This window comes from Erythrolamprus reginae, chromosome 1, assembly GCF_031021105.1.
Source record: "Erythrolamprus reginae isolate rEryReg1 chromosome 1, rEryReg1.hap1, whole genome shotgun sequence".
NCBI classification, from domain to species: Eukaryota; Metazoa; Chordata; class Lepidosauria; order Squamata; family Dipsadidae; genus Erythrolamprus; species Erythrolamprus reginae.
Genome location: NC_091950.1, coordinates 39,193,131 through 39,219,172, shown reverse-complemented (window position 1 = coordinate 39,219,172; position 26,042 = coordinate 39,193,131). Strand labels below are relative to the sequence as shown.

The following is a 26,042-nucleotide window of genomic DNA, read 5'->3' as shown; positions in this document are numbered from 1 at the left end:
CAACAACAATAACAACAACATCAGCAATCCACCGTCAAATAAGCTTCAAATTATTTTGTAATAATTACACTACCTTTAATAAATTTGTTACAATTAAACAACCTTTAAAGATTTTATGATGATTTAATAAGCATTTATGATTTTGTTATAATTAAAAAAGCATTTAAAATTTTGTTATGTTAAATAGGTACATTTCATATTAATAAAATGGAAGTTCTCTGATCATTATTTTACAAATGTATTTATCTTTTTAAAAATCATATTAGTGGTCTACGGGACTTCCAATTATGAATTTGGTGGTCCACGGGATTGAAAAGTATGACCTTGGTGAACCCTGAGGTCCAAAAGGTTGGGGACCCCTACCAGAGGAGCCCCCAACAAACACATTCCTGAGCTCAGTTTTCACTGCAATGGCCTCCTGCGTGTAGCCCTCCTGAGCTCCGTTTTTGCTTGCTGTTGCGACGGATCCCCCCACGCCTGCCTGAGCCTCCACAGGCGCTCTGACATCTGAATGTTGTTGAGGTGGCCACGTCCATCCCCGCCCCTCCTCCCAAAGTGAAACACAACCCTGATGTAGCCCTCAATGATATTGAGTTTGACATCCTTGCCCTAGATTAATAAAAAAATTATTTATTTACTTATTTTATTTATTTATTCATTTGTCCAATACACAATACATATGGAAGAGAGTAGACATGAAGTAATATATGTATAAAGATAATATGTAAAAATAGAGGAGAAGATATATGAAAGGAAGAAAAGATATATGATATATGAGATAAGAAGAGACAATTGGACAGGGGATGAAATGCACACTAGTGCACTTATGTACGCCCCTTACTGACCTCTTAGGAACCTGGAGAGGTTAATCGTGGATAGTCTAAGGGAGAAATGTTGGGGGTTAGGGGTTGACACTATTGAGTCCGGTAAAGAGTTCCACGCTTCGACAACTCGATTGTTAAAGTCATTTTTTTTTGGGGGGGGGGGGAGTTTGTTGCAGATAGATAGATGTAGATTTATCTGCTCTTATATTGGGGGTATGGGATCATTTTCAGTTCAGACTCAATTTTCATTTTGGTAAATTCGGTATATTTGTTATATTCAATTATTTTTTTAAAAAGAAATTAACGTTAGAAAAAACTTGCTCATTGATTTCCTTAAAAGAATCATTCCCAGCTCATGTCTTCTGCCATAGTTGGGAGTAGCAGAATTGTAGTATAAACCTACCTGGAGGGCACTAATTTGGAGAACAGCTTTGTGTATTTTTATTTTTCAAGACTTGTTCCAGTTAACTGTCACTGCTGTTCACCTCTGCTTTTAATTTGTGTTATATGCAGAATCATGCAAGCAATAGATTTTATTCATTTTGCAATTTCTTGTTGCATGTGTAAACTGACTTGATGAAGTTTTCAAATTATATTTCTTCTTCCACTGCAGGCCGAAGACAGAAAAGTCGCAACTGATTTGGTTGTTTACGTCAATGTTATTGACATACTCTTTTTTCTTTGCTTGGAGGGCAAATTTGGATATTTCAAAGCCCCTGTTTAAGGGGGTGGTAAGTTTGCTTCATTGAAAGGGATCATTTTAATTTAAAAGCAAAAGTGGGGTTTTGGAAGGAGGTACTATGCATTTTAGAAACTTGCTTTCATTTTGCAGATTCATATTCAATGTTATTGTAAAGAACCTCGGAACATTGTTGTTTAAAAAGCTGGAAGCACACAAATAAAAAGTACAAACCTCTTGTCATACAAACTTTTCGAGATACAAACCCGGGCTTTAAGATTTTTTTGCCTCTTCTTCCAAACTATGTTCACCTTACAAACCCAAGCCGCCACTGGGATGCCCCGCCTCCGGACTTCTGTTGCCAGCGAAGTTCCCGTTTTTGCGCTGCTGGGATTCCCCTGCTGGGATTCCCCTGCTGGGATTCCCCTGCAGCATCACAAAAACATGGAGGTGGTGTTTCCCATGGAGGGGAGCCTCAGGGGAATCCCAGCAGCGCAAAAACGGGTGCTTCGACTGGCAAAAGGGGTGAGTTTTGGGCTTGCACGCATTAATCGTTTTTTCATTGATTCCTATGGGAAACATTGTTTTGTCTTACAAACTTTTCACCTTACAAACCTCGTCCCGGAACCAATTAAGTTCATAAGACGAGGTATCACTGTACTTTTATTCCAGGTTAAGGTATTTGCCTGTTTGGCCTCAAATGGTCTCTCTTGGATCATACCACTTCACTGAGGTTTCTGGCAGAGAATGCTCCTGCTATTTGATCCTCTTAACAGGGGGAATCTGGAAACCAATTTCAAAGTGATGTAAACCACCCAGGTTAGATGGGCAGTGTAGAAATGTAATAAAATAAAAGCACCTTTTAGACTGGGGTGCATCATCTTCAAAATGGAAACTGCAGTTTAATGTTTCCAAATGTAAAATAATGCACTTCGGGAAAAGGAATCCTCAGTCTGAGGATTGTATTGGCAGTTCTGTGTTAGCAAATACTTCAGAAGAAAAGGATTTAGGGGTAGTGATTTCTCTCAAAATGGGTGAACAGTGCAGTCAGATGGTAGGGAAAGCAAGTAGGATTCTTGGCTGCAAAGCTAGAGGTATAACAAGCAGGGAGATTGTGATCCCGCTATATAGACCACTGGTGAGACCACGTTTGGAATACTGTGTTCAGTTCTGGAGACCTCACCTACAAAAAGATATGGATAAAATTGAACGGGTCCAAAGATGGGCTACAAGAATGGTGGAAGGTCTTAAGCATAAAACGTATCAGGAAAGTCTTAATGAACTCAATCTGTATAGTCTGGAGGACAGAAGGAAAAGGGGGGACATGATCGGAACATTTAAATATGTCAAAGGGTTAAATAAGGTTCAGGAGGGAAGTGTTTTTAATAGGAAAGTGAACACAAGAACAAGGGAACACAATCTGAAGTTAGTTGGGGGAAAGATCAAAAGCAACATGAGAAAATATTATTTTACTGAAAGAGTAGTAGATCCTTGGAACAAACTTCCAGCAGATGTGGTAGATAAATCCATAGTAACTGAATTTAAACATGCCTGGGATAAACATATATCCATCCTAAGATAAAATACAAAAAATAGTATAAGGGCAGACTAGATGGATCATGAGGTCTTTTTCTGCCGTCAGTCGTCTATGTTTCTATGTTTCTAAAATCCATAATCCCCTTGAACAGTATTTCCCACCTTATCCAATTCTGGGTTTGTGGACTTCAACTCCTAAAATTCCACTGCTAGAATAGCCATTTGTAAGAATTCTGGCAGTTAATGTCCACATCTCTGGCTATGGCCAAGGTTGGGATATACTGTACTGCCTCAGAAGCACCATATTCTCAAAATCTTCATTCACAAACATGGGAAATGTTGGGAAAAGTGCAATAAACCATGACTCTTCTAGAACAGGACAAAACCACAATCTTTTCTGTGGTTCCAATATTCTTTGGTTCCAATAACACTGTGGCTCGAGTGTTCCAATATCTCAGGGGCTGCCACAAAGAAGATGGAGTAAAGCTATTCTCCAAAGCATCTGAAAACAGGACAGGAAGCAATGGGTGGAAACTAATCCAGGACAGAAGCAACAATTAATCAGTGGAACAGTTTGCCTCCAGAAGTTGTGGATGCTCCAATACTGGGAGTTTTTAAAAAGATATTGGATAACCATTTGTCTGAAATGATTTAGGGTTTCCTGCCTAAACATTGCTTGGACTAGAAGACCTTCAAGGTCCCTTCCAACTCTTTTATTCTATTCTTCAATAGGTCGAGCGATTCTGGATGCAAAGCAATGCTGTGATTGTCGTTCTAGCTGGCTTTGGCTTCTCTTTACTCTTTTTTTTTGGTGAAATATTTCTTGGAAACAGCAGAATGGTTTACAGTTTGGAATGGCTCCTGGCAGCTGTACTTGTTACTGCTCAAATCTATTCCAATTACAGGTAAGGGAAGCAGCAGTTAATAATGTTTAGTGGAATGAGCACTAATGTCTGTATATTTTTCTTCTCCATTCCCCCAAGTTACTCAGGGCAATATGTACATAGAAGATAGGACTTCTGCTGTCTTCTCCATAGTTTGTGGTATGCAAAGATTTACCCAAAAGTTTCTAGCTGGGGACGTGATTTTTCCAGATGCAATTTAAAGTGTTGGTTATGACCTATAAAGCCCTACATGGCATCGGGCCAGAATACTTGCAGGACCGCCTTCTACCTCACCTACAAAAAGATATTGACAAAATTGAACGGGTCCAAAGACGGGCCACAAGAATGGTGGAAGGTCTTAAGCATAAAACGTATCAGGAAAGACTTCATGAACTCAATCTGTATAGTCTGGAGGACAGAAGGAAAAGGGGGGACATGATTGAAACATTTAAATATGTTAAAGGGTTAAATAAGGTCCAGGAGGGAAGTGTTTTTAATAGGAAAGTGAACACAAGAACAAGGGGACACAATCTGAAGTTAGTTGGGGGAAAGATCAAAAGCAACGTGAGAAAATATTATTTTACTGAAAGAGTAGTAGATCCTTGGAACAAACTTCCAGCAGACGTGGTTGGTAAATCCACAGTAACTGAATTTAAACATGCCTGGGATAAACATATATCCATTGTAAGATAAAATACAGGAAATAGTATAAGAGCAGACTAGATGGACCATGAGGTCTTTTTCTGCCGTCAATCTATGTTTCTACCGTATGAGTTCCAGTGACTGGTTAGGTCCCACAAAGTCAGCCTTCTCCAGGTCCCGTCAACTAGACAACGTCATTTGGCGGGGTCCAGAGGAAGAGCCTGTGGGGCCCCCGACCCTCTGGAATCAGCTCCCCCCAGAGATTCGTACTGCCTCCACCCTCTTCGCTTTCCACAAGAGTCTTAAGACTCCTCTGTGCCGCCAGGCTTGCAGCCACTAGAGTCTAGCCCCCTGGCTGACCATTGTGTTGAGAGTAAGTTGATTGAATGGGAATGACTGTCTTGTTATGGTTTGGGGGTGTTTAGATTATAAATTTAAATTAATTGGATTTAGGACGTTATATATTGTTCCATTATATGTTGTAAGCTGCCCCGAGTCCTCGGAGAGGGATGGCATAAAGATCCAATTAATAATAATAATAATAATAATAATAATAATAATAATAATAATAATAATAATAATAATGGAAATAGTATAAGGACAGGCTAGATGGACCATGGGGTCTTTTTCTGCCATCAATCTTCTATGTTTCTGTTCTGTCGGGCTCTCTGATAGGAGCCTCCCGAAAATTCAAGGGTACAAATTTCAGACCCACACATACTTGAAAATTCAAAACAATGTTCTTTATCACAAATTCAAAATAAACTAAAGCACTCTTTTTGTATTGCAAAGAGCACTCATCCCAAAACAACTGGGTAGTCTGTACAAGTTCCCTTAAACAGTCATTAAGTACTTAGCTAGCAGCTGTGAAGAAATGTCACACCCCTTCTTCTTCCAACAAAGTGAGACACACACACACACACACTGCTATGCTTTGGTTTCAAAGGCGTGAAAAAGCAACCAAGTCCAGCAACACAAGATTCCTGACGAACTGCAATCAGATATTCTTCCACAACGGCCAAACCCACATGCTGCTATTTATAGCAGCAGCCCTAATTACTGGAGCCCCATCCAAACACAGGTGGCCTCCCTTATTTCCTGTAATATGTTCTTACTTGGTCTCTTCTACGCATAATTCTGCACTTGCGTGGGTCCAAAATGTCATCATTTGAATAAAGGGAAGATAAGGGAGACTGACTGCCTGGGCTGTGTGCCAAGCCCTCCTCTGCCGAGTCACTCCCACCTTCTTCTTCGTCCGAGGAAACTAAACTCTGAACTGATTCTGTCAGCAATAACACAGGCCTGTGACATGGTGAATTTCCCCCTGCATCCACCTCCCCTATCCCTGGGGCAGGAGCTGGGCAAGAGCCAACCACAACAGTTACTATGTTAATAATAATAATAATAATAATAATAATAATAATAATAATAATAATAATAATAATAAAAAATTGAGAAAAAGCAGCTAATCTCTCTGTTCTGCATTTAAGGAAACAGAGGTTCATAAAATCTCACACAGAGACAGGTGAAATGTGCCCAGTTCGCTCGTGTCTGTCAGTCGTTGGAGAGCCAATTGCGAAGGGAGTGTGAGGCTCCACCCACCTGCCCGGACATCGCCATTTGGGTTCTTTTACCCTCTGCGCAGCACAGAATGCTTTGCATATACATGAAGGGTAAAAGAACCCAAAGTAGAAGACACCTCTGGTCTGCATCCTAAGCCTAACATGTTTTAACATTATCTAACATTATGTCTGATGAATGAAACTTCATGTCAGTCTTCCTTTCTTTAAAGAATGGATTTTTGGTTTTTGGATTTAGCTTTGAAATAAAGTGATGATACAAGAATGGGGTGCTTTGTTTTCTGCTGGAGAGGGGGGTTGAAATCTGGGTACACAGTGCTTCAGGTTTAGCACTTTATCCATTGCAGCACACCTGAGGTGTCTGATGGGCCATTTTTACCATCAAAGTTCTTCATATAGCATCCTTCCTTTCAAACGCGGTACAGTATTTACGGGACCATCTTGTGCCGCATAGTTCCCAGCGACTGATTAGAGCCCACAGGGTTGGCCTTCTCTGGGTCCTGTCGATGAAATAGTGTTGGCTAGTGGAGCCACAGGGGAGTGCCTTTTTTGTGGTGGCCCCAGCTCTCTGGAACCAACTACCCCTGAGGTGTGTATTGCCCCCACCCTGTGGCTTTCTGGAAGGCCTTAAAAACCTGGCTCTGCCGGCAGGCCTGGGAGCCATGAGCAACTGACATTCCTAATTTCTGACTGTATAAGATATAATAGGGTATGTATAATATGGTGTGATTGTATTGATGAGGGTTTTAGATGGTTTTATATTGACTCTATTGTTGTTTACATTGTTACATTGTTTTTATTGTTGTAAGCCACCCCAAGTCCTTCGGGAATGAGCGGCATGCAAATTTAATTAATAAATAAATAATAAATAAATAAATAAATTGAGGTGACTACCTGGGTTTGGACTGAAAACAAAATTGATAGGTTGACAAATCTCCTTTTTTTTAAATTTCCCTTTTTGAAACAGTGTCTGTGACCAAAGTAACAACAATGTTGTTGACCGGTTTGCCATGAATCTTTTGTCCTCCATGCCTCCAGATGCCATCATCTTGTTAAGAGGGGACTTGCCTGGGAATTCTCTACGCTACCTGCATCATTGTGAGGGTATAAGACCTGATATCACCTTAGTTGACCAAGAGGTCAGTAGAATATCATAGAAGGGCTGCAAATCAGAAGTCCCCGTTTTGAATTTTACTCCTGCCATGGAGATACAAAATACTGGATAACTCACTTTGTCTCACTATCTTTAATCACAACTGAATAGAAATCAGCACAGGATAATGTCTGTCTGTATCACCAATTTCTATCCTACCCATGTTGCGTCTGTTCTAGGTCATTGGTAAATTGTATTTTCCTGGTTTATGAATGTGCTTCTTGTTACAAGAGCATTATTGTGCAATTTTATGGGTTATCCTGTAGTACTAAATGTTCTGCCGGCGTGTTTCAACCGCCTGTAATTACAGGGTAATTAGTCCAGGAAGACACACACCACACGATAAAAGGAAAACCCAAAATTTTTTATAAACAGAAAAACAGAAACAGCTCCCTTTTTAGATGTCAAAGGGATTTTCTGGTACACACAAGGCACAGGTTAAATGCAATCCAATTGCTCACCCAATAACTGGGAAATTGAGTCCAATTCTAAAGTCCAGAGAGTCCACACACAATCTTGAACAGCACAAAAACCACGATCTTGACGAAACAATGAATCAGATAAACTACCATGAGGCTAAAACACCAAGTTGCACTTTTATCTGTAGCACTAATTACAGCAGCCCCACCCAACCACAGGTGGCCTCATTTTCCCTTGTAATAATCCTTCAGTTGTTGTCTCCTATGCATCACTCTACGCATGAGTGGATGTGTCATTAATTCTTGTTCAGAATCCAAGGATGATACAGATGATTGATCTCCTCCTGGGCTGTCTGCCAAACTCCCCTCTTCCCTGTCACTCACACTTCCTTGGTCAGAGGAGGCTTTGTTGGCAGATTCCATCGGGAGCAAAACAGGCCTGCGGCATGTGGATGTTTCCCCCACATCCACCTGCACATTCCTTGGGGCAGGAGCTGGGCCAGAGCTAACCACAACACTAAATAACTGAAACTAGGCTCTGGGCTAGTTTCTTGCTTCTCAGGGTGGAGGGAGCAGACGGCAAGTTCAACAGCTGTCAGTCTTCTTTGAATGTTGCAGTGATATAAAGCAGGAATTACCTTGACTTTAGACATGGTTCACGTCTTCTCCAACGCAGGCTGGAAATATCAAAAGAGAACCATTGGGTCATGGTATTCTATGAGATGTTGTTCATAGATGTCCTACTTTTAAAGAATCCATTCTCTCTGTGTGTCTGTGTGTCTGTGTAGAGAGCAAGAGAGGGCACACTTATGTGTGCTGGCTAAGTAATGAAGTACCGTATTTTGGGGGGTATAAAACGCACCGGAATATAAGACGCACCTTAGTTTTTGGGGAGGAAAATAGGGAAAAGAATCAGCTTACCAGGTATTCATCTGGCTAGGGTCCTTAGCCTGGTCAGCTTCAATACATTACTTTATCTCCTGGTTAGGACTTTAAAAAAACCTTATTCACAGTGAGTAACAATGAAAGAGCTTGCAAGCGGGTAAGAGCTGGGAACATCGCTAGCACCTGGTTAGAGCTGGAAAGAAATATTTGGAGTAAGTTAGAACAATGGGAAAAAAACCTGCAAAGACTTAGGGCTTGGAAAACATTCTTTGCAGAGAGAAACAAAGAAAGAGCCTGCAAAGTAAGAGCTGGGAAGATTGTTAGCACCTAGTTGGGGCTGGGGAAAAAAAGCTTCGAAAAAAGCTACATTCAGAGTATAAGATGCACCTGGATTTTCAGCCTCTTTTAGGGAGGAAAAAGGTGCATCTTATACTCTGAAAAATAGGGTAATAGTATAAGGGGAGAGTAGATGGACCATGAGGTCTTTTTCTGCCGTCAGTTTTCTATGTTTCTATGTTTCTATGTAATGATAGCCAAGGTGGCATGTAAACATTTTAAATAAATACAATTTCTTCCATGTGCTAGATGATGACTCTCCATTGGTATTTGCCAAAGCTGGCTAAACATTTACCTGGTGTCACCTTTCCTGGTGACCGTTGGAATCCTGTAGAAGTGCCATTACGGGATGGAACAATCACATTCAACCTTCAGCGTTTCCTCAAAGTAAACAGACAGTAAGCATTCCTTTTCACCTACTAGCATTCATTCACACATGCCTGCTTGCCTAAATACATTCCTGTCTTCTCTGCCATGTTAAACAATATTATATAGCAGAGGTCTTCAAACTTGGTAACTTTAACCCTTGTGGACTTCAACTCCCAGAATTCTCCAGCCAGCTATGCTAGCTGGAGAATTCTGGGAGTTGAAGTCCATAAATCTTAAAGTTGCCATGTTTGGGGACCCCTGTTATACAGTGTTCATGAAAAGAAGTAAGTGATGTAAAGTCAAGAGTATTCAAAACGTGAGCTAAAATAAAAGAAAACATGGCTAGTCTTAATTTATGTTTAATCTCACTTCCATATAAAAACGAGGGCCATTTTTATATGTAGCAATATGTTGTCCCAAAGGTGCTTTTTCAAGAGGCAACTGGACTTTCAGGTTTTTCTTTTAAGATAGTTCTTCTTTTTTTGTAATTTTTTAAAAATTCCTCCACAGATATACTTTAAAATTTATCAATAACATACACAATTATACATTTTGATGCAGTCAGACATATATCAGTATCTTATTTTGTACCAGTCCCTCAGTCTGTTTTTCTTTATTTTGTTACAGTCCCTTCCCTGTCTCTATCCCTCCTTCTACCTTCTTTACATTTTCTCTCCCTCCCTCCACCCCCTCTCCTCTCCCTTCATCCTCAACTTCCTCTTTCTCCCTCTTTACATTTCCCCGAGTGCTTTTTATCTTAATTCATAGCATATTGAACAAACTGATGACATATTCCCCTATATTTTTAAAACAACTATCCAAATCTTTTCTATAATTATTATTTTTCTATAATTTATGTATGTATAGCTCTTTACTCTAGGTATATGTTCCTAATCTAATGCTGCCTCTTCTAAATCGAATTTTGTCTCCTGGGCCTATCACCATTCCCCAAATCAACTGCTATAGCTTAACTTTCCAAGAAAAAAAATCTCTTATGCCTCTTAAATTTTGGCCATTTTGCTCCTTTTTCTCGATTAATATCTTTACTCATCATTAATTATTTTTGTTTTAATTATCATTTCTAAATGCCCTAAGTTGTTAAATCATTTTCTTCATCTCTCCTTTCCAGCTTTTTAATTCAGATTCTATATTTAAACAAGCACAATCCTTATCATTACTGTTCCACTGGTTAATAACTAAATTAAACAGTGAAAGTTCCAGCATGTTAGTTATATAGTTTCATATAAAAACTTTATGACAGTAATAATTACCGGTATTTGTTTTAAAATCTGATGTCATTCAAGTAAAATCAGAGATGAATTCTTTCTTTCAGTATTTCAATCTTCAGTATATAATTCATATAAATGTATGCATATAAATCCAATAAATAAAATAAATAAATAAATAAATAAATAAGTATTACATCAAATTTATGATTTATTCTAATCTTATATCACACAAAATCCTATATAGGGTTGATATTTGTTCAGGTTATTTGTCTTTCCACCAATTGACCCACTTCCATTCTTTCTTATTCTTTGGGTTTTTTAAAAATTATTATTATTATTATTATTATTATTATTATTATTATTATTATTATTAATTATTTATTAGATTTGTATGCCACCCCTCTCCGGTATCTCTCTCAGAACCAATATTTAATTTGATTAGTTGTAAGTTTCATTAAAGGTAATCAATCTTATACCAATCTAACATAAAAGTATTTATCTAAACCAAAAAAAGAATCTTTTATCTGTATAATTGTATTGATTATCTAATTCAAACTTATACACAATTAATATTGTTGTTACGTTTAAATATAATATATTATCATTTTAAAAAGAAAATTTATATAACTTTCCACTATTAATCATCCATTTACTTTTGGTCTTTCAACTCTACCCTTCTTATAAATATGTTCTTTCCATCCCTGTTTTTAAGCTTAGATTTTTCTTACTTTTTACCTTTGTACCAACCCTTTCTTTTTCCCCAAACTTTTTCTCCCCCTTTTGTGTTGGTCTACTTTTAGATTTTTTGAGTCTCTTCTCCTTATTTCCCCCACCTTTTAAAACTCTTTTCCTCCAGTACTATTATTCTCCCCTTACTTCTTTTTTATTACTGTAAACCCCAGTATAATCATTGTAAATCCTTCATTTTCAATTTATTTTTATTTTTCATCATTATGAATCTCAGTATACTCATCAATCTGCTTTTTCTATTCTAATCTCTTCTTTGTTGGCCTCTTGTTCTTCATTTTTCCGTTTCCATTTCCTTCCATTATAATTTTGGAATATTGATTATAATCCAACTTTCTCCCTCATTTTATTTCCATCACTAAGTCCCATAAAGCATCTTTTAAAGTCTTCACAAAGATATTTGAAAAATCCAACCAACTCTTCATAATCACTCATCTCCATGTCATCAAAGTCACAATTCACAATTCCAAAAGTTTAAGATCAATCTCCAACTGCTGGCATTAAAAGCATGCTTCCACAGCCTTTTTAAAGTTCCAGTTCAATCCGGTCCATCAAATTCATAAATACTCCATTTAAATCCCAAATCTATATAGTCTCTTTATATTGAAGTTTAATCCAATCCAAAGGATTCCACTAGCAAATTGCACACTTTTATTTTTTCCAAGCTTTGAGATAGCTCTTTCTAACCAAGGTCACCAGCTGTCCACATACACATATGTTTAGTTCCACAATTTGTATAGTATTTCTTCCAACCAGTAGATGCCGTTGTCTGTTTCCAATAATACAAGTCTACTTGCTTCTTCTTTACAAAAAGTATTTATCAGTCTTTTAAATCCAAATACTGTAATCCAAATACCGTAACATCTATAGAGTGTTCTTTTTCACCAAGTCTCCAAATTGGGCTTTATATCTCGTTCTTTTTAATTTCCTCTTTCACTGCTAGATAGCCGCCTTCTCCATTTTGAAATTCTTTATCCCCCTTTAGTTCTTCAATTTCCTTTTTTTAGTCATCACATCAGCCAAACACTCACCGATTTGGGGTTTTCCTGTGGGGTGCAGGAAACTGCATGCTGCGCTGGCCACACCCCTTCCTGTTTTGAAGACATTTCATTACTCATCCAAGAAGCTTCTTCAGCTCTGACTGGATAGTGGGGAATGGAAGGATTTATACTCCTTGCAGACAGTTGGTCATTTACATTACTTTAATAAGTCACTAAGACCACCTCGAGGTTTATTTGTATTAATGGTTGTGAAGCAGAGTGTCAAATTGGCAGCCCACAGGCCGGATGTGTCACATACAGGCCATGCTTACCTCACCTCCATGAAGGGGAAAAAAGTTGCAATATGTCATGTGACAGCACTGTGGCACCATGAGTTTGTGGTTGATCGAAACATTTAAATATATCAAAGGGTTAAATAAGGTCCAGGAGGGAAGTGTTTTTAATAGGAAAGTGAACACAAGGACAAGGGGACACAATCTGAAGTTAGTTGGGGGAAAGATCAAAAGCAACATGAGAAAATATTATTTTACTGAAAGAGTAGTAGATCCTTGGAACAAACTTCCAGCAGACGTGGTAGATAAATCCACAGTAACTGAATTTAAACATGCCTGGGATAAACATATATCCATTCTAAGATAAAATACAGAAAATAGTGTAAGGGCAGACTAGATGGACCATGAGGTCTTTTTCTGCCGTCAGACTTCTATGTTTCTATGTTTCTATGTTTCTATGTTTCTATGTTGATTTGAGAGTATGGAATGATATCGCAGAAAAAATTGCTAAGATCTGCTATCTATCATTTCAGACATAGAATAACATATTTAAGTTGGAGTTTCCCAACCTTTCCAGGTTGGTGGCACATGGCCCACAGTTTGGGGACTCCTGTTTTAAATTATAGAAGAAAAAATCTATTTGAATAATAGCGGGGGAAAGCCTTCCCAATAGCAAGATCGTTTTGATCAATTACTGTGAGAGATGGCATATTCCTGTCACTGGTAATGTTCAAGAAGAGCAGTGGTTCTCAACCTTTCTAATGCTGTGACCTCTTAATACAGTTCCCTCAACCATAAATCTAGCGTCAATTCTCCCAACAGAGCTTTAAGCTAATTGGCGGAGAGGTGAGAGGGACACCCCCACTGTAAACGCCTGATTGGTTGGATTGTTAACATATGTTCCAAGGCGCCAGAATAGAAGCTTTAGTTCCTAACATCATGGGAAATTTGTCTTTTCTCCTGGTCTCAGGCGACCCCTGTGAAATGGTCATTCGACCCCCGCAAAGGGGTCCCGACCTCGCAGGTTGAAAACCACTGAAGTAGAGAATTATTGGGTTGTTGCCTGGAGTGAAGTTCAGTAGCCTAAATAAACCTTGAAATAAACTCTTGTTTTCATCCTGTGTCTAGCACACATGGGTGTCAAACTCACAGCGTCACGTTGCCATCATGTGACATTTCATGATGTTTTTGCCCCTTTGCGGAGCTGGGGTGAACGTGGTCTACACATAACGCATCTGTCCCGTGGGCCACCAGTTTGACATTCCTGATCTAACGTAAGATTAGGCAAATATTTCTAATCATTTGAACAACTGAACCTATTCAACTTAAACCTATTCACCAACCATCTCTCCTAGCTTTCTTCATATTGGTTGCTGTTATTGCTATCATGGGCATGCGCCATTGTACAAGTCCACTTACTCTTTTTTATTATTAATTTGTTTGTTTCTTTGTAATAGCAAAGACACCTTTGTTTGCATTGGACTCCATGAAGGTGACCCTACTTGGAAAAAAGACCATTCCCTTTGGCCCTGGGGCTCTTGTGATAAACTGGTATCTTCAAAAGTTCCCTTTGATCCTGAAAAGTGGGTTGAGCGTACTCGAAATCTCTACAACTGGACTGAGGAATATGGCAGGTAAGTGACACATAGTTGACAGTCAGCTCCTAAAAAGTTGCAAGAAGGGAGTTGGAAGAGTGCAGATGTGAAACCCCCTACCATCCATCCTTTTTTGTCATGAGTCAAGATATAGAAAAGAATAGAGTAGAAAAAAATATACGACTGTGCAGAAATGGACAGATTAACCCCAAAACTTAAAAATAAAGAAGAATCAAAATACTATGAAATTTGGAAGAAATTTTATGACTGGGTGGAGACAAGAAAAAATAATAGTAGTAAATAAATTAGATATTCTCAAAATCAATCCAATATACAAAATTAAGATCAAATCAATCTGACTTTAGATAAATAGAAACATAAAAACATAGAAGTCTGACGGCAGAAAAAGACCTCATGGTCCATCTAGTCTGCCCTTATACTATTTTCTGTATTTTATCTTAGGATGGATATATGTTTATCCCAGGCATGTTTAAATTCAGTTACTGTGGATTTATCTACCACGTCTGCTGGAAGTTTTTTCCAAGGATCTACTACTCTTTCAGTAAAATAATATTTTCTCATGTTGCTTTTGATCTTTTCTCCAACTAACTTCAGATTGTGTCCCCTTGTTCTTGTGTTTACTTTCCTATTAAAAACACTTCCCTCCTGGACCTTATTTAACCCTTTAATATATTTAAATATTTCGATCATGTCCCCCCTTTTCCTTCTGTCCTCCAGACTATACAGATTGAGTTCATGAAGTCTTTCCTGATACGTTTTATGCTTAAGACCTTCCACCATTCTTGTAGCCCGTCTTTGGACCCGTTCAATTTTGTCAATATCTTTTTGTAGGTGAGGTCTCCAGAACTGAACACAGTATTCCAAATGTGGTCTCACCAGCGCTCTATATAGAGGGATCATAATCTCCCTCTTTCTGCTTGTTATACCTCTAGCTATGCAGCCAAGCATCCTACTTGCTTTCCCTACCGCCTGACTGCACTGTTCACCCATTTTGAGACTGTCAGAAATCACTACCCCTAAATCCTTTTCTTCTGAAGTATTTGCTAATTGAATGATAGAACAAATTTTTGATAACCGCGGATGCCATAAGCTGTATAATGATATAAAAAAAAAAGAACTGTGTGACTAACAGTTCAATTGGGAGGGAGGGGGAACTATGGGCAGCTCTGTATAATATATTTAAGAATTTAAGTGCAACAACTAGATAAATAACAATTATATTGTGGAATGATATAACATGTACAACACCATAAGCCTGCTCTTTTTAATCTTTGTATTATAATAAAAAAAATATTTTTTTTTTGAAAAAGAAATTAATGGAATAGAATAGAATAGATTTTTTTTATTGGCCAAGTGTTATTAGACACAAAAGGAATTTGGCTTGGTGCATATGCTTTCACTGTACATAAAAGAAAAATTAGTCAAGAATCGTAAGTTACAACACTTAATGATTGTCATAGGGTACAAATAAACAATCAAATCGTATTAGGAACCAGTCAATGTAAATCGTAAGGATACAAGCAACAAAGTTACAATAATACAGTCATTAGTGGGAGGAGATGGATGATGGGAACGATGAGTATTGAGTATGTTTGGGGTGGATCCAAAGAGGGTTTGGAGAGAATCGTCAAGAGCTGGATAGGACTGAAGGGATTACATCATCATTTTCCTTCCCATTTTCTCAACTTTATCTGGAAAGATTTCTCTCTCTCTCTCTCTCTCTCTCTCTCTCTCTCTCTCTCTCTCTCTCTCTCTCTTTCTCCTCTGTCTCTCCTCTCTCTCTCTCTCTATCTCTTTCTCCTCTGTCTCTGTCTCTCCTCTCTCTGTCTCTCTCTCCTCTCTCTCTCCTCTCTCCTCTCTCCTCTCTCTCTCCTCTCTTTCTCTCTCTTTCTCCTCTGTCTCTCTCTCCCTTTCTCCTCTGTCTCTCCTCTGTCTCTCTCTCCTCTCTCTCTCTCTTTCTCCTCTCTCTCTCTCTTTCTCCTCTGTCTCTCTCTCCTCTCTCTGTCTCTCCTCTCTCTCTCTCTCTTTCTCCTCTCTCTCTCTCTCCTCTGTCTCACTCTCTTTCTCCTCTGTCTCTCTCTCTCCTCTCTCTCTCTCCCCTCTCTCTCTCTCTTTCTCCTCTGTCTCTCTCTCCTCTGTCTCTCTCTCCCTTTCTCCTCTGTCTCTCTCTCTCCTCTGTCTCTCTCTCCTCTCTCTCTCTCTTTCTCCTCTGTCTCTCTCTCCTCTGTCTCTCTCTCCTCTCTCTCTCTCTTTCTCCTCTCTCTCTCTCTTTCTCCTCTGTCTCTCTCTCCTCTCTCTGTCTCTCTCTCTCTCTCTCTCTTTCTCCTCTCTCTCTCTCTCCTCTGTCTCACTCTCTTTCTCCTCTGTCTCTCTCTCTCTCCTCTCTCTCTCTCCCCTCTCTCTCTCTCTTTCTCCTCTGTCTCTCTCTCCTCTGTCTCTCTCTCCCTTTCTCCTCTGTCTCTCTCTCTCCTCTGTCTCTCTCTCCTCTCTCTCTCTCTTTCTCCTCTGTCTCTCTCTCCTCTGTCTCTCTCTCTCTTTCTTCTCTGTCTCTCTCTCCTCTCTATCTCTCTCCTCTCTCTCTTTCTCCTCTGTCTCTCTCTCTCTCTCTTTCTCCTCTGTCTCTCCCTATCATCTCTCTCTCCTCTCTCTCTCTCTCTTTCTCCTCTGTCTCTATCTCTCTCTTCTCTCTCTCTCTCTCCCCCCTCTCTCTTCTCTCTCTCTCTCTCCTCTCTCTCCCCTCTCTCTCTCCCCCCTCTCTTTCTCTCTCTTTACTTGATTTCAGTGCCACCCTTCTCAACCGACTTAGGGCGGCTCACAACAAAATAAATGCAATCACAAGAATGTGTATGAAATCTAATATTAAAACACTAAAGATCTAAAAACCATTTTTCCTAAAGACACAATCATTCACATTCACCCAATTGGATTCAGCCAATCACAACAAAAGTTGGCTCTTAACACTCACAGCCCCCCATGCCTGCTGGCAAAGGTGGGTCTTCAGGGCCTTACAAAAGCCCAGGTGGGTGGAGGCTAGTTATCCTGTTCATGCTCTGTCTTTGTGGGACCCCTACCTGGTCTTGCATGTCAATTTACCTGTTTTTTTCTTTAAGGTTTGACTCATCTTCCTGGGAGTTGGTAGCAAATGAAGAGATGTGGCAAGCCAGGTGAGAGCCTGTTTCCTTCTCATGTTTCAGAAAAGGACTAAAAGAAAGGATAATCATGTCAATCTACATACAATACAGAATATCTCTGAGACCGCCTTCTGCCGCACGAATCCCAGCGACCTGGGCCGTTTCCGCTTTATGTATGGTCTGTATGAGTAGTACGATTGTGTTTTATATCAAGGGTTTTAACATGTCTTAACTATTGGATTTGTACTATTTTATTGTTGTGAGCTGCCCCAAGTCTCCAGACAGGGATGGCATACAAATCTAATTATTATTATTATTATTATTATTATTATTATTATTATTATTATTATTATTAACAACAACAATTTATTTATTTATTTATTAGATTTGTATGCCGCCCCTCTCCATAGACTCGTAAAACAGTATATAATAAACAAATCTAATATTTAAAAAGTATCTAAAAACCCATTAATTTAAAACCATTCAATGCAAGCATACCATACATAAAACTACATAAGCCAGGGGGAAATGTCTCAATTCCCCCATGCCTGACGGCAGAGGTGAGTTTTAAGAAGTTTGCGAAAGGCAAGGAGGGTGGGGGCAATCCTAATCTCCAGGGGGAGCTGGTTCCAGAGGGTCAGGGCCACCACAGAGAAGGCTCTGCCCCTGGGTCCCGCCAAATGACATTGTTTAGTCGGCGGGACCCGGAGAAGGCCAACTCTGTGGGACCTAATCGGTCGCTGGGATTCGTGTGGCAGAAGGCGGTCTCAGAGATAATAATAATAATAATAATACAGTAATAATAATAATAATAATAAATTAATCATATTGCACATTGTAGCACTGAGCGGGTAGAACTCAGAGGAAGCACGGTGACAATCTAGGACGCTGGTGCCTAGGAGAGGAATGGAGTATTGCCTTGAATTAATAAGTTAAGGCAGTTGATGCCCTTCAGATGTTCTGGAACACAGCTTCTAATGCCATAGGCAGTAAACAACAGCTGAATATAGTGAACTGGATACCATCATTTCAGAGGTGATTGTCAGTCGGTTTGGACCAGTTCGCCCGATCGGGTAGCGGAAATCCCGGGTGGACCTGCCCATCCGCTCCGGATCTGTGCCATCCCATTTGGGCATGTTTTTGAGGCTGGGTGCATGCACGGAAGGCGCGCATGCAAGTAAAACACATGCAGGGAAGGCTGTGCGCATGTGCGGAGGTGGTACGTGTGTGAGCGAATTGACTGTGCACCCCGGCACCTACTCACATTTGTGAACCAGTAAGGAAGGAAAGTGGAAACCATCTCTGAATCATTCCATGGGGGGAATTGAATCCTACCTCCTCTATCATGGATGTCACTTGGTGTTTAAAAAAATATATACATGAGCCGGGGTGGCGCATCAGATAGAGTGCTGTACTGCAGGCCACTGAAGCTGACTGTAGATCTGTAGGTCAGCGGTTCAAATCTCATCACCTGCTCAAGGTTGACTCAGCCTTCCATCCTTCCGAGGTGGGTAAAATGAGGACCCGGATTGTGGGGGCAATATGCTGGCTCTGTTAAAAAGTGCTATTGCTAACATGTTGTAAGTCACCCTGAGTCTAAGGAGAAGGGCGGCATAAAAATTGAATGAATGAATGAATGAATGAATAAATAAATAAATAAAGTTCACTTCTGTTTTTGCTTTTTCTTTCCCCCTCTTAGGATGAAAACAGCCTTCTTCCTTTTTGACCTTGCAGAATCTGGTTCCACATCTGTGCAAGACAAAGCAAAGCTTTACACACTTGCTTATAAGGTGAGAACTTGCCACTTTGGGTTAGAAAAGCTCAGCTGTCTATACCAATGATGGTGGACTGGCAAGCGGAGCCATATCTGCTGGCACACAAACTGTTAACCTAGCTCAGCTCCAATATGCATGTGTGTGCCAGCCAGCTGATTTTTGGCTCTCACCGAGGCTCTGGGAGGGCGTTTTTGGCTCCGAGTCTTCAGAGAGAGGCAGCATACAAATCTACTAAATTGAATTGAATTGAATTCCTGAGAGCCTCCAGAGGGTGAGATCAGGGGTCTCCAACCTTGCCTACTTTAAGACTTGTGGACTTCAACTCCCAGAGTTCCTCAGCTAGATCAGGCGTCTTCAACCTTGGCAACTTTAAGACTTGTGGACTTCAACTCCCAGAGTTCCTCAGCTAGATCAGGCGTCTTCAACCTTGGCAACTTTAAGACTTGTGGACTTCAACTCCCAGAGTTCCTCAGCTAGATCAGGCGTCTTCAACCTTGGCTACTTTAAGACTTGTGGACTTCAACTCCCAGAGTTCCTCAGCTAGATCAGGCGTCTTCAACCTTGGCTACTTTAAGACTTGTGGACTTCAACTCCCAGAGTTCCTCAGCTAGATCAGGCGTCTTCAACCTTGGCTACTTTAAGACTTGTGGACTTCAACTCCCAGAGTTCCTCAGCCAATTGAAGTCCACAAGTCTTAAAGTTGCCAAGATTAGAGACCCCTATTCTAGATAGTTGGAGAGATTTGTCCCAGAATTGTGGGACCTTTTCATTGTCCTATAGTAGCAATTCAGGTGCCACACTTAAACTTACTTGGGAAAGTTAGCAGACGAGTGGGATGGCAACGATGAAAGTCCATTTAAGGTAGTGCCTTGAGGTTCCCGTAGAAGAGTAGTACTAAGTTTTTAATCTACAACATGTAGAACCAAGCAGAAGCAGGAAGCTATTTCCAGTGAGCAAAGTCAGGCCTATATGCGATAAGCTAAAGAATAATATCACAGCAAGTTTTCTATGTCTCCCCCTCTCCTCCCCCAATAAGAGCTTTACTCACGATTTGCTACCTGCAGGTCTTGTCATTGTGTGAACATGGCAAAGGATGGGTGTTGATTCTGTATCTGTAGGCAACTCAGGTACACTTTCCACCCTCCCAGGTCAGAATAATGGCGGCTTAGCAATAAAATGGATACAATTTAAAGAAATAACCCAAGTTTAGTTCTTTTCTTTTTGCTGTTTTCATAGGCAGAATGGCTCCACTAGAAATAAAACACATATCTTCCGTTCATCGTTGCTGATTCCTCACCCCTTTTTTCACTCTCTAGCTTCTCTCTCGCTCTTACTTCTCTCCTCCAGTTTACCTTTCAGATTTATCCTTGGGATTATTATTCTTTCGTTTCCCCTTGAGAATCCTACATCTTTATTCCTCTTTTCAGTTGGATGGCATCATAGCACTAGGCCCAATCATCAGCCGCGCGCATGAAACCTCTTAGCTCAAATCCTATACACACTGACTAGGGGAGTGCTTAGCGGAGCTTATTTCTGAATAGAAATGCAGAGTGTTGCATTTCATGGTTTAAAACATATGCTCATAAAGGGTGTCCTATTTTTCTTCAGTTGCAGGGACTTTATTTTATATAGCTGCTGTTTATGCCAGGCTCGACTGCTTTTTTTCTTTTTTTAAAAAGTGAGCAAATATTTGTAATGCGGGGAAATAATATTTCTGAGATTTCGCTTCAATCCTGAACCGTCCTCTGTGATTTACAGCTGTACAAGGAAATGGTAAACACGTATGAAACTCATCCGGTGAACTGGCACAAAAATTACGCCATTGCCTGCGAGAGGGTGCTGCATCTTCACCCCCCTAGGGAAGATCCGGAAGTGCTCCTCTTAGAAATCATCAAACACTTCCGGCTTTACTTGGAGAAAGCTTCGGACGATCCCCAACAGGACAGTATTTTGCAAGCCATAAAGCACATGAAGAAAGAACTTCGGGAGGTGAGAAGACTGAAGAAGGCAGCGAGACGACCTGCGTAGGGCATGCTGAGCTCAAGGGGAAAATCTGTTGGAGAGGGAATGAAGAGCGGGAGAAGGATTCCGTAGACCAGGGGTGGGCAATTAATTTTGCCATGGGGCCGCATGAGAAATTGGGATGGTTTTAGAGGGCCAGACTAATATAATTAACTCAGTTCTACCCAAGACTGTAAAGACCCAGACCCTGGCCTGACCTAAACACCCAAACCCACTCTACAGACCCCTAATTGTTTGATTTATGGCAACACGGTGCACGACAGTCACTACGCTGGAGTGTTTGCGCGGTTTCTGTGCTTGGCTGCTCTCGGTAGGAGGTCAGGGTCCGCTCCAGTGCAAGGATGAAAGAGTTCACCGCGTCTTCCGGGACTCCTCCGGTTCCTGCTTTCCTCATGATTCACCAGGAAAGCAGGAACCGTAGGAGTCCCGGCAGACACGGTGAGCTCTCTCCTCCTTGCACTGGAGCAGACCCCGAGCTCCGCAGACCGGTCACAGATAGCGGGCAGGCCGGATGCAGCCCGCGGGCCGCCCCTTGCCCAGGTCTGTTGTAGACAGAAACAACACAAGCTTAAATGTAGTGTTTTAGACAGGAGGAAAAGACCATTCACAAGAACGGTTTGGAAGCATAAACAAGGGCTGGGGGAAAATGAATTGGGATTTTTCTCCCTTTTGATGTTACAGGGAGAGGGTCATTAAAATGAAGCTGAACGTGGAAGAGTCTAACTCCTTGGTTCCCAGGGGGGGCAAATTGATTTTTAATAGGGGCAATTGGAACCTTGTTTAAACCAAGTTAATGGCCTTTTTAGGCTTCCTCCACATGAGTACGAGTTCACTTTTTGAATAGTAAGACTAATATGTCACCGGGGGGGGGGGAAGGCATGAGGATTTTAGAGATGCTTAGGTGGGGCATGAGCAAAAAAAGATTGGGAGCCACTGGTCTAGCTGAAACTTCTTAACTCAGTACGTGTCACGGATGTAAAAGTCCGTTTGAACTTCAAACCGCGGAGGCAATGGAATTTAGAGTTCCAAGCATGTTATTCAAAAACAAGCTTTCTTTTATTATGAAAGTAAAAATAAACATTGTCTGGATAGACAAAAGAAACAAAACTTACACCATGGAGTCTTAAGGCAGAGAACAAGAACAAAGAACAACGGAGCAAGAAGGCGGAAATGACTAGGCAGGATATTACATAAAATATAGGAGGAGATTAATGACAAGGCACACATGTTAACTCTTTAATTACTGAATGTCTCTGAGGCTGGCAATATTCAGCGTGACAGTACGCTGATAATTAGAGCCCCGATGGCGCAGCAGTTAGAATGAAATATTGCAGGCTAACTGCCCTTCTTCTTTTGAGTGCGATCCTGACTGGCTTAGTTGACATAGCCTTAGAGTGGTGTGAAGCACTGTGGAACAGTATCTATGTCGTAAGTGCTATTGCTAATTTGCTTCCCTGCCAGCTCAAGTCTCTGATTATAGGATACAGCTACATTCTATTGTTTCCTTGTTGACAATATGGAAGCTGTCTTCTTCTGATACGGTTCTTTCAACTTCCCAATCAAGCTCACAGCCTGATTGGTGGTCTCCCATTCACATACTAAACAAGACCGACCCAGCTTGGTTTTTTTTTAAAGAATCAGGTATGGTTGGCTAGGTAATGTCAACTTGCTGTGAACATGGCTACCAGCAGTGGTGGGCTACGAGCTGCAACGCTAAATTGTGCTCGCCGCGGCGGCTCATAAGTTCTTGCAGGGCCAGCGCAATTTTGCTGCTGCACCTGTGGAGGTAGCAAAAACGCGCACGGAGCCCCAGGTGCGCCTGTCTTTCAACATGCACGGAAGCAAAAAAACCTGGCGCATCTGCGGCTCGGTGTGTGAATTTGCTACCTCCACAGGTGCAGCAGTAAAATTGCACTGGCCCCGCAAGAACTTACGAGCCGTGGCGACGAGCACAATTTAGTGTTCTGGCTCGTAGAACAGTGCTAGCTACCAGATAGAACAGGTGTTTGACCTTGGTGGGCCAGGATAGGCATGGCCAGGGAGGACACTCATGTTGGGGGCACCTATGGCGGCCTGAGCACTCTGCCAATGAAAATGGGCTCTTCTGTTTCCAACCTTGACGGCCTCCTGCAATCCTCTGCCAGTGAAAATGGAGCTTGGGAGGGACGCTCTGAGCTCCATTTGTGCTGGCAGAGGCAATTCGGCCTAATCCTTCGCTGTTTCCAGGGCAGCCCCATGGGCCAGATCTAAGTATCCTATGGGCCGGGGCCGGTCCTCAGGCCTTGAGTTTGACACCCCTGAGATAGAATAAAAGGCAGATTTATGTTGACCGAGAGTTTGTTCAAAGGCTAACCGTCAATATAGCAATAGCAATTCTTCAGGACACCAGAGGGCCGGACGAGGAACAACGGCTGGAAGCTGACCAAGGAGAGATTCAACATGGAGATAAGGAGGAACTTCCTGACGGTCAGAGCGATCAATCAATGGAACAACCTACCAGCGGACGTTGTGAACTCCAACACTCTGGACATTATTAAGAGAAGATTGAACTGCCACTTGACTGGTGTACTATAGGGTTCGTGCTTGGGCAGGAGGTTGAACTCGATGGCCTTCATGGTCCCTTTCAACTCTAACAATCAATCAATCAATCAATCAATCAATCAATCAATCAATCAATCAATAGTATTTAGACTTATATACCGCTTCACAGTGCTTTACAGCCCTCTAAGCGGTTTACAGAGAGTCAGCATATTGGCCCCAACAATCTGGGGCTTCATTTTACTGACCTTGGAAGGATGGAAGGCTGAGTCAACCATGAGCCTACTTAGATTCGATCTGCCAAACTGCTGGTGATCAGCAGAAATAGCTTGCAGGACTGCACTCTAACCACTGTGCCACTGAGGCTGTGTCACTACCAAGCGTGGAGTACCACAAAAGCATTCAGTTGAGTACTGTTGGGAGTATAGTGTTGGACTTGAGATGCCTCTGATCAGGATATTCATATATTCTATTTGATTTATCCATTTGTATATGTTTAAGTGCTACTATTTAGTGTTAACATCAGAGTCAAAATCTTAATAGCAAACCTGACCTGATGGAATTGGGCATTTGATAATCACAGAATTCATAGAAATTAATGGACAGCTTACCTCTTGAAAGCCAGTGGACTCTGAACCACCAACTTCTTTCCATAAGATAAAAATGTACACTACTTGCAGCTTTTTCTGAATAAACATGATCTGACCAGAATTAGTACTATAGGCAATCCTTATTTGGTGACTGCCTCGTTTAGCAACTGTTTGCAGTTAGGATGGCGATGAAAAAAGTAATTTTGCAATCAGGCCCCACATTTATGATTTTCATATCCTATAAAGCAAAAGGAAGTTGAAGTAAGAGCATAAACAGATGAATGGTTTCATTTTGTGACCACTTCATTTAATGGCTAAAATTGCTGGTCCCAAATGTGGTCACTTAATGAGGACTACATAGCAATAGCAGTAGTAATGAGCATTTATGCTTATATGCCGCTTCACGGTGCTTTACAGCCCTCTAAACGGTTTACAGAGAGTCAGCATATTGGCCCCAACAATCTGGGTCCTCATTTTATTGACCTTGGAAGGGTGGAAGGCTGAGTCAATCTTGAGCCTAGAGGTAGCTTGCAGTACTGCACTCTAATCACTGCACCACCAAGGCTTTTCCTTGGTGTATTCCTGTACTCTCATCACCTCAGAAGTAGATTATTGTAGAAAAATTCAAAAAGGATGGACCATATTTTATAAATCGAGTATGCGTTCTGAGCATCAATGGTCTCAGCTTCAATCACCTACATTTCTTCAAGAAGAATCAGAGGTGCATCTGTAGGAAATATATTTCTGTCAGATTTTAGAGAGCATTGATTGTAGTTTCAGGAATTTAAAATAAGTTGCAAGGGGGCTGCTTCACAAACTCACAAAAGTGAGAAATTGGATCATTTCTTACACTTCTGAGACGAGGTTTACTTTCATCCAGTTTTTTCTCAGTAAAAGTGCTGATTTTGAGCATTATAATCCTCTACCTCTATTCTTTTTTGGACCAGATAACTTTAAGGATTGATAATGTCTATATAAACTTCTCGGATTGCTGAGAGATTCCTTCCTCAGTCTGCCATTTGAAATAAGGAACACTCAAGGTGGGGTATATCTGAACTTGGACATAGAATAGAAATGTGTACTTCTACTCATAATGTTGTAGTTCTGCCACAGAAGCAAAAGCAACCCACCAAATATTTTTCTTACCATTGTCAGCATGCCATTAGTGGCAAAGCTCTAATAGCTCTTTTTATGGTTCCACACATTTTAATTGGAGATTTTTATGTTGTTCTGATCCAGCTTTGTTTTATTTGACCTCTTTGGTAGCTTTTGAAGGATGCTGTTGAAGTTTGTTTTATTTATATAATACCGTTATTTTGTATTTCCTGGTTGCACTGAGGGATTTTTACCCAAATAACAACATGAACATGCTTTTAATAAATAAGTAAATTTTTGCATTTCCAGTCTATTTTGTTGAAAGTGTTCTTGTTATAGAATTCCTGGATTTGATAATTGGAGTGATAGAAAAGGAAAAACAGCTTATCATTCTTTCAATCTCACCACTTGTATATTTTCTCAGGATCATATTTTTTGCATATTTAAAGATAACTTCTTGGGGTGTGACCATCACATCTTTTCAGGAATTTCATCAAGAATATAAAAGCCACATTCTTTTGTTTTAGAAATTATTCCAATAACCGTGTCTCAAACAGGAAAGATGCCCTTTTATTCTTGCTTCAATTAATTCTCTTATACCAAACCGCAGATTTATTATTCTATGTGAATAACAACTGGTGGTAATGAGATAAATTTTTTTTCTCAGATTTCAAGGAGAATTCCAGTATGCATACTAAAAAAAAAAAAATTCTCTGAAA

General features: G+C 40.5%; 1 protein-coding gene across 2 annotated transcripts; it reads left to right on the top strand.

The window, feature by feature from the left end:
* The first annotated feature begins 1,337 nt into the window (after positions 1 to 1,337).
* LOC139166397 (protein O-mannosyl-transferase TMEM260-like) lies at positions 1,338 to 25,625 on the top strand. Of its 2 annotated transcripts, XM_070749861.1 has the most exons (8): positions 1,338 to 1,555; positions 3,772 to 3,944; positions 7,113 to 7,284; positions 9,188 to 9,336; positions 14,014 to 14,190; positions 17,283 to 17,336; positions 19,003 to 19,093; positions 20,837 to 25,625. In XM_070749861.1, the coding sequence occupies exons 1-8, from the start codon at positions 1,481 to 1,483 to the stop codon at positions 21,104 to 21,106; spliced, it is 1,161 nt and encodes a 386-aa protein (XP_070605962.1). In that variant the 5' UTR covers positions 1,338 to 1,480; the 3' UTR covers positions 21,107 to 25,625. The 2 variants fall into 2 exon arrangements, with proteins under 2 accessions (XP_070605962.1, XP_070605971.1); XM_070749870.1 differs by lacking the exon at positions 1,338 to 1,555 and having other exon boundaries at positions 3,872 to 3,944; positions 7,184 to 7,284.
* The last annotated feature ends 417 nt before the right edge of the window (positions 25,626 to 26,042 follow it).